This window comes from Lepisosteus oculatus, chromosome 4 (assembly GCF_040954835.1).
Source record: "Lepisosteus oculatus isolate fLepOcu1 chromosome 4, fLepOcu1.hap2, whole genome shotgun sequence".
Taxonomy (NCBI): domain Eukaryota; kingdom Metazoa; phylum Chordata; class Actinopteri; order Semionotiformes; family Lepisosteidae; genus Lepisosteus; species Lepisosteus oculatus.
This window is the reverse complement of record NC_090699.1, coordinates 20,438,601-20,447,709: the sequence shown is the minus strand read 5'-3', so window position 1 is coordinate 20,447,709 and position 9,109 is coordinate 20,438,601. Positions and strand designations below refer to the sequence as shown.

Below are 9,109 nucleotides of genomic sequence, written 5' to 3'. Positions count from 1 at the left end.
GTAAAGTCTGTTTATGGCATTTGTTTAATGTCTAATGGGTTAAAGCTATTTTAAGAAATTATAAAGCAATTGATTAATAATTAAGAAATGCATTGAATAAGACAGGGTAAACTGTTGTACATACAGTATACTGAATCCATGACCTAAAAAGTCCTTTTAACAAGATAAAATCCTGGTTATTGGAATCAGATCTGTGAGAAAGAGGTGAGCGACAACAAGATGTATAAATAAACTTTCTTTTATTTCTTTGAATTAACAAGTAGGCTGTGTCTATTCTTACCCGACGGATTAGAACAAGTCAGGATACACTCTGCTTGTTTTGTCTAAAAGGGCTTTTAAATACTGTAAGTCAAAATCAAGTCCAGCTCAAGAGCTCTACAATGCCCAAATAATAGTATTTTAGATTAAAAGCAATAATGCTAAAACATATATGCATGCAGAGGTCTTCCCAACAAGACTGTTTGAAACTGAAGCCAGTAATGGAAATTATATTGTCTCTATGACTCTTTTTAAATAAACATTTACTTGAAAAACAAAAGATTTTCACAGATAAAATCCAGTGGAGCTCATTCTAAATAGCACTGGCAGCCTCATCTTTGGGGGTTTCTAAATAAGCCAGTCCTCTGTGCCCAACACTTCTCAGGGTAATTCATTCTGTAATTCAAAAGACAGCTGCATTCTCCGACTGTCTCTCCTGATTCCCATTCTGGCTGCATAGAGTCTGCTGTTTTAAACCCAACAAGCACAAACACACACAGCTGCAAGTGGTGGAGTATGAAGAGATCTGCCACAGATCAGAAAACACTTTCCTGTTTTCACCTCCTTGTCCTGAGAGCAGCATGTTGTCTACTCTTCAGCGACATCACCAGTGAAGACACCCATGCCTGCTGTTGAGTGAATGTTTACATGGAAGATCATACTGATAATGCTGCTTTTTAAATTATATGGTAACACTTCGGGGTTCAAGTGGGTGCCCTTGCCGCTGCCGCCTCAGGCCGGCCCCCCACCATCAGGGACTTGAACCCAGGCCTCCGGCATCACTCAACAGGGACCCAGCCTCCTGAGCCAAAGGGAAATCTCCCCTCAGCTGCGGTCCCTGCTATTCACAGGGAAGGGTCAATATGCTGGTAAGCCAGCTCTCGCAAACAATGGAGGCCGTATGCGTTACACTCTCCCCCACTTAACTCACCATCCTTGGCGAAGGGCTATCCCACCCCACTTCTAACACCAATGTAACACTTTTGAATGTTTGAATGTCAACAAAATATTTCATTTAACTTTAAATTGAAAATGAAATGATTGTTTATATCTCATACTGCTACTGACTGATTTATTTAATTTGCTGTGAACAGTTACCATAAATGAGGAATCTTTGCATATGACCAACAAACACTCTTCTAATACAGATTATCTCCACAATAATTATCCCCACAGCATAGTTTTATTGTAGACTATTGTTTTATTACACTGATAAAGTTTTGGAGGCTGTGTAACGTAACAACAAACAAGACATAAATAGGAAACAACCAGATAATAAGGATATCAAAGGAAAGCAGGAACTGATATTGTCCTCAAATTTTAATGTATCTATGCGGTTTATTTACAGATTCGAGTAAATACAGTAGCTGCATCAGTATGTGTAGACTTCAAAGGAACAAGTAAAGGTTTATTCCATGCTGAAAAGAGAATAAATAAGACACAATGTTTCAGCTGTGGAGCCTTCTGAAGAAGGCTGAAGAAGGTTACACAGGTGAAATATTGTGTCTCTTTATTTTGTTTTTAGCAAAAAATAAACCTTTACTTGTTCCTTATCAATATGTTCATCTAGAAAATCCCCTAGTGGAACCTAATCTTTAAAAAATTAAAAATGGAGCTTCTGGAATTTAGAAAGCCGAAGTGTTCATGCTGTGGTTGATCTGAAAGTTAAATAAACATATGCAACAGCATAATAGGTCTACTGTATGCTACTTTAAAATGGAAGGAAACATGATATACTAAATGCCTTTCAATTACTTTGCTGATGGCTCACATTAGAAATCTGAGAAAAGCACAAGATGTTATATCATATACTGTATATAGTATCTAAATGCTTAAGGATATTTAAAGATGTCTTAATAGACAGCAATAGTAGCAAGCCAGAACTTGTGATACATTCATTCAATTTGAATTGTCTTGAGTTTTTGTAGTGTCCAGGCAAAACCTGTCAGGGCAATATTTTATGTAAGCAAGCCCTAGAGAATCATAAAATCAGTTTCAGCACCTGGACATTCTTAAAGTCTAATGAAAACCAGATGGCTTTTTAAACTTTTTTTTTAGTCTATTGGTATGCAGTCAGTCTTTCGTAAAAAAAGCTGGAGCTTTTAGCTAAAACCCTCTATTGATCAGTGGGGATCAAAGGGAAAGAGCTGTGCCAGAACACAGGACCCTGTAGTAAGTGCGCACGCATTCTGGAGAGAACCTCTGATTTAGCGAGCTGCCCTGGGACGTGTTTCCAGAGGGAATGACGAAACAAAATCATTAACAAGGATCTCACTATATAAACTGCTCACCCAACTAGCAGGAGACTGCAGTTCATAGCGTATTCTGCAGAGCAAGGTTTCAGGTACTCTTTTACATGGGAAACAGGATTGCCTAAAAAAGATTTAAAGCTTTAATACTACAAAGTATTTTGACTTTATTCTTATTTTTGTTTCCCAATTGCAATGCAAGGGCATTTCAAAAACATGTCTTGTTAGAAAGAAGAGAGGCAATCCTAATATGATCAGTATTTGGGCTGGAGGAAACTGAACTGAATCTCAAAACTTGTTTTAATGCCTTTGCTTTCTTCATTTTGCAGATCTGAATCTTCTTCTTCATCAGAACGGGTGCAGAGATGATCCGAATCTTAGCAGCCCTCTGCTTCCTGGCCACCTGTTGGGCACAGGACTGTGTTGTAGACAATATACAGGTTATGAAGGACTTTGACAGATATCGGGTATGATAAAAAACATCCTTTAAATTTATCCTTTAAATCCTTTAAAAACATCCTTTAAAAATTAATGCTTGTTGTAAGCCTAAATGCTATTCTCTGGAATCCATGTAACATTTTGTTCATGTTCAGTATATTTCTATTGTATTTAACTGAATTCTGATGTTTTTCAGTATGCAGGAACATGGTATGCTGTGGCCAAGAAAGATCCATCTGGGCTTTTTCTGCTGGATAACATTGAAGCTACTTTTAAGATTGAAGATGATGGCAGAATGACTGCTACAGCCAAGGGTCGAGTAATAATTTTAAAGTGAGTAGAGACGATGTTCAGTCTAATTGTTTTTCCTCCGCGCTTGTAATATCTGATGTCAAATGATGGTTCTCCTGACTCTCAGTAACTGGGAGCTGTGTGCCCAGATGTTTGGTACCTTTGAAGACACTGAGGACCCAGCGAAATTCAAGATGAAGTACTGGGGAGCAGCAGCTCATCTCCAGAATGGATGTATGTGACCCAACTTTTATTTCTGTTTATTGCATGATTAAAAAAAGTTCCAAGCGTTTCATCAAAAAACTAGTGGAGAACATTTTGAAATACCCAATGTTCGTAACAAGACAGAACAGGTTCCTTTGAAGTTTTCAGTCTAGATGGTCTTTGATTTATGCCTTGACACTGAAAACTGAGAAGCTAACATGATTCTTTTAGAGGTAAGATAACTGCATTTAAAATCAAAGGCAAAATTACATTTTACATGTAACATGCCACATCAACAGAATCGTGTGCAGCTGGGACTGGGTTATTCTCCAAAGAGGGTGACTGACTGCATGGCTTATCAGGTTTTATCAGCTGGCTGAAGAGCAATCGTTTTAACACGAAACTTGATTTCTGTCTGTTCTCCCCTTGTAGACGACGACCACTGGGTCATTGACACCGACTATGACAACTATGCCATCCATTACTCCTGCCGCCAGACGGACGTAGATGGCACCTGCCTGGACAGCTACTCCTTCATCTTCTCACGCCACCCCACTGGCCTGAGACCGGAGGACCAGAAGATTGTGACCCAGAAGAAACAGGAGCTTTGTTTGCTGGGCAAATACAGGCGTGTGGCTCACACAGGTAAGAGAGAGGGTGCATACATTAGGACAGGGTAATATCTCTTGTCCTATTTGCATTTATTTACTGAAATAGAACAAACAATATGAACGCATGCTGTTTGTCAGCAGTCACCTGTAGCATGTTCACTTCCAATGAACAAACTGAATGAATGCACTGGGATTTTAGCGAGCATTTGTGCACAAATTTTGCCTACACACACTGCAAGAATCTAAAGAAGGAGTGAGGATATTGTGTGCTTTCCATCTCCAATAGTTAATATGGATTTTCAGATTGAAATCAATAACCCACGGTGTCCAGTAAGGACACATTGAGTGCTTATGTCCAAAGTACTCTGTTTCTCACTGACATGTTTTTTTAAAGTCCAGTTGTTAAAGTTTGAAATTGAAGATATTGCCAAAGATATCACTTGTTTTTCTAGGCAGAAAGTGAATTTTTATAGGAGCTTGCTTGTTGTTTATATTAGCACAGGGCTGGTTTCCTTTTTAAAAAAGATGTAACTTTGTATTCTGCTTTTATAGGTTACTGCGATAACAGCTGAATTGATTAACTGAAAAGGACACCATGGATGTAGCATCACATTTTTCTAAATATACACCCTACTAAGTGACCTATGCAATGATTTTTCAATCCATTCTGCTGCAATGTTTGCTTTAGTTGCATCATTCTGTGTTATGGCCTTCTGAAAGTCTTTTTGAATATTTTCAATGTGTGTACTGTATGTTCTTTTACAAGCAAATTCTTGTCTGCTGTATTGGTTTGGTGTAGTTTACAAAAACAAACTACAAAACAAATATTTTTAGTAGAGGTCAAGTTTGTTCATTTAGACCTGAATGTTGAATTCAGATTTGAATGATGAACAGCATGAATAGTTAAAAAAGACTCATTCAATCTTACTGAAGAACACCTGTCTGGAAATGTAAAAAGGGAACAGTGTTTCATGGTGTCACAGCAAAGATATAATTAAGCCTGTCACTTTCTGTAAATTTCATTTCCCTTAGTCTGAGCCAAAATCTGGGTATATTTCATGTTATATGGTGACTAGTTTGCTTTTACTCTGGATTTAAGTGTAACATATAGTTTTTTCTTCATTCATTTTTGCTTTCAATCCTGATTTGATTTTGATTGAAATAATGTTTTATAATCTTGCTCTGCTATCACTTCTTAGAAATGTTTACAGCACATTTTAATTGTATCTGTCTTCTTTCTGTTCATTCTTTAAATAAAAAAATAAACATACTTTTTCGCAACTGTTGGCTCCCATATCTGTGTGTTTAAAAGCTTTTTTAAAAGTTAAGAGACATGCTGTTATTCATTAGTGGAGAGAAACATTTGTCTTTTTTCCAGAAGAAAGAAAGATTACAAATGAAGGAATGTCATTCAGTTCACCATTCAGGAACAACAGAGAACTTTAAGTTTAGAATTTGACAAAATAATCAACACTATCAAAATAATCAATCTGCATACTGGAGAATAATAACTGAAGAGGCTCAGACAAAAGAACCAGCCTGGTCTGATCTCAGAATGGCGCACTAGGTTTCTAATAAGAAGGTGTGAGTAAAGAGACATGCTGTTTCCCATCCTTCAATTTTTTTACAACGTTTCAAGTTTATAAACCTCTTACTTTAAGAGAATTTTTGGGCAACAAATTGTGAATAATGGAATATGGCTAGAATGTCGTGGCTAGTTGTGATATTGAAGAAATTGTAGCTGCGTCAGCATGCGTAGGCTGCAAAAGAACTGGTAATAAGTTTATTCCGTGCTGAAAAGAGAAGAAAGAAAACACAAAGTTTCGGCCGTGGAGCCTTCTTCAGCTGTGCTGAAACGTTGTGTTTTCTTTATTTTCTTTTCAGCATGGAATAAACCTATTGCTTGTTCCATTGAAGAAATTATATTGGTTTTAATCATTTCTGTGAATTTATAACTCCAACCTAAATAGAAAGAAGGGGAAAAACTGAAACAGAAGAGTGTTAAAATTTTGATTAAAAAATTCAGGTGGTGTAACTCTAAAACCACAAGCCGTAATGAGCTTTGGTGTGAAATATTTTAGAAAATCTCTGCAAAGTAAATATCAGTTTACCTGTACAATCTACCTATTGAAATTACCTTGTGCATTAATGGGTACCTTTGAAAATCACGTTAAAAGATCATGTCTACACTGTCTGCATCATGTACTTCTTCAGATGGGACTATATGTTGAAACTCTCAGTCGGTTTTAGCAAAATTGCCCAACGAGTTTCACCTTCAGCCTCTCTTTCACCACAGGCAGAGTGACAGTTCTGAATGAGGAAAGGAGAAACAGATCATATACAGTAGGTACACAACTGCCTATCTCAGTGCAACATGATCTGAGCTGCATCTACCCAGTGGGTTCAGATGGTTTATTTCAGCCATTTGGATTGGTCAGGATTTGAGCCACACAGTGGGGGCTGGCATGAGCTTTCATCATGGGAGCTACCCGGGTGAAGCAGCACAGCCCGTGACACCGGCTGCTCCTGAACTGGCTGACATCGTACAAGATGGGGTTCAGGGCCGAGTTGGCAAAGGTGAACGTGACCATCCAGAAGAACATGGATGAGGGTATAAAGAGGTCACCCCGAAAGTTCCTGATGAGGATCAGAAAGCTGGTGATTAAGATGGGGCTCCACTTCAGACTGATAGACCCCACGAGCAAGAGCAGAGTGCGGAGGAGTTTCACATCCTGTCTGGATACTGGAAATTGCTGTCCATCTGCTCTAGAGCTCCATCTCCCATTTTTCAGCCTTCTCTGGGAAGACTTAGTAATCTGTGAAGAGATGCACAAAAGCATCAGTGGGTATGACCAAAATGGGGCTCATACAAATTCAAGTCCTCTGAGGAATGCTGAGAGATGAAACATTTAGATCAAATCTACTAAGCACATAGATCTGATAAACATAAAAGAATGAAAGTGGGATGGTGCCAGTTCAGTTCAACTTTCCCTTTAATGATCTTTTAGTCAAAAGTCTAATTCAACTAATCAATTTACAAACAATGTGTAACACTACACACAAAATATTAAAATGACAAATTTACTATGTCCTTTAGAATTGATTCCAATAATGAAAAAGCTAATAAAAGGGAACTTTAATGCAGCAAAATGACTGTACCTGCAAAAGTTTGCCATCACAATGATCACAATGATTAAACCAGGGATGAAGAAATCCAGTACAGCAAAGGCAATTTCCCACATAATCTCTCCTACCACACTGGGCCACATCAGGGTACAAATCTGCACTGTCTTCAATCATAAATACATATGTGATAACACCACTTCACAATATAAAACAAGCAAACATCTGGTTAAACTTTATTTGGAGGTATGGTATATGAAAAGGATGCTACCAGGATACAGAAACCATTTTAAGCGTGCAATCCTTCAATGCAAATCACAGGAGGAATATATCCAGCTATGAATGACCTATATCTTGCCTGCTTGTAGTCCAGAGCCCTCTTGGTGATTATGAGGAATATAGACAATTCCACACCAAATCTGGGTTCAAATACTTGAAAGTCTTTTTCAAACAAGGATCCATTATACACTGTGTGTTGTGTTGAGCTGCATCCTAAATGTGCTTCAATCTCGTCTTACCTTGCCATGAGACGTGACAGGCATTACTTGAAAAAACAAAGACAGTTGGCAGTGAAGTAAGGATGGAAAACATCCAAACAGCCCACAGCGCAAGAAAGAAGGTTCAGGTTAAAGGCCGGTTTCACACATCCTCTCAAGGCTTATGGTGGCCAGAGTGGCTACGGTGACACAGCCACTGACGCACATGACGTACAGCAGCAGGCGGCAGGCAGAGCCGCCGAGGGTCCAGGACTCAATCCTGGACCCTCCAACGATGATGTCATGCTGACAAACAAGAGGTCCGCGACAAACAGGTTTAGCACCAAAAAGTTCCTTTTCCAGGGCTGCTTCTGCCTGGAAACCCGCACGATGGCGGTAATATTTCCAACAAGGGATGCTCCCAGCAGCACAAGAAGCACTGCTGTCTCAATGACTTTGACAAAAATACAAAGTCAGAGAGAAGAACAGGAAGATCAACAGACCTACGACATGAAATACTGAAAACCACGTACTGTACATATCCATCCATACAACCCTAATCAGAAATCTGCATATTCCTACTAACAGTTACAGCAACAATGAATCAATTCCTGAAGCACAGGGAGCAAGGTGGAACTTGCAACATACTGTACTGTACACAGTCTTGATAAATACTTGTTTTAAAATCATTTAAAATTTTAAGAACAGCCCTTTTGGTTTTTAGCTTTTATTTTCTACACTGCAGTCCAATCTCATCTGCAAAACACATTGATCTCACAGATGGTTAGCTCCAGTCCTGAATGCGAGGATATCTATATTCAGACTTAGGTGCCTAAACCCCACCTGAGACAAAATTTTACTGTAGAATCCACAAACTTCTCATAAGGTTTTCTACCTGCCATTGTCCATTTCCTTAAATCTAAGAACAAAAATAACTATTCATTCATAACATTCATAATGCTCAGTTGAATTTAAACAAATTTCTCCAGTTCACAAGAACCAGTAATTTTTAAGTTGTGTTCCAATCATGGCTAGCTTCATACCTACAGTACAAACCAAGTTGTTCATAGGGCAGTGAATTTGGCACCTTAAAAAAAAAAGTCACCAGTGTTATGTTTGTTCTCAGCAATGTATGTTTTTAAAGCCATTTAGCATTGTATGGTAACAGGTCAGAAAGTAAATATTGCTAGTTTCTTTAATCATTGTTTAAAAACCAAACTCCACTTTAAACCACTTTATCTCTTAACTGCCACTTGTTTGCTCTGTCTACATATCTGAAATGTGAGGGCACCGTGTCACCATGGGATTCAAATTATCCTTGCAAAATGAGACTCGGATAAATATTTACAGTAATAGACATTCATAAAGTTTGTAGGAAGAAATCGCAACTGGTTCCATTTTTTGCTTTACTGCATAGCTTAACACCATTACATGTAGTATAAAAAACACATACAGCTGT

General features: G+C 38.3%; 2 protein-coding genes across 3 annotated transcripts; one reads left to right on the top strand and one right to left on the bottom strand.

Annotated features, from left to right (window-relative positions):
* The first annotated feature begins 2,405 nt into the window (after nt 1–2,405).
* rbp4 (retinol binding protein 4, plasma) lies at nt 2,406–5,332 on the top strand. 2 transcript variants are annotated; one of them, XM_015346225.2, is made up of 6 exons: nt 2,406–2,430; nt 2,837–2,974; nt 3,142–3,278; nt 3,364–3,470; nt 3,873–4,085; nt 4,604–5,332. In XM_015346225.2, exons 2-6 carry the CDS (start codon nt 2,873–2,875, stop codon nt 4,621–4,623), a joined length of 579 nt encoding a protein of 192 aa, XP_015201711.1. In that variant the 5' UTR covers nt 2,406–2,430; nt 2,837–2,872; the 3' UTR covers nt 4,624–5,332. The 2 variants fall into 2 exon arrangements, with proteins under 2 accessions (XP_015201711.1, XP_006630351.1); XM_006630288.3 differs by lacking the exon at nt 2,406–2,430 and adding an exon at nt 2,493–2,602.
* A 1,075-nt stretch (nt 5,333–6,407) lies between these two features.
* LOC138238035 (free fatty acid receptor 4-like) lies at nt 6,408–8,552 on the bottom strand. The gene is given in 6 exon segments (XM_069187831.1): nt 6,408–6,867; nt 7,225–7,332; nt 7,711–7,718; nt 7,818–7,955; nt 7,958–8,104; nt 8,546–8,552. Coding segments are annotated over 6 exon segments (807 nt in total). The 3' UTR covers nt 6,408–6,468.
* Nucleotides 8,553–9,109: the final 557 nt, after the last annotated feature.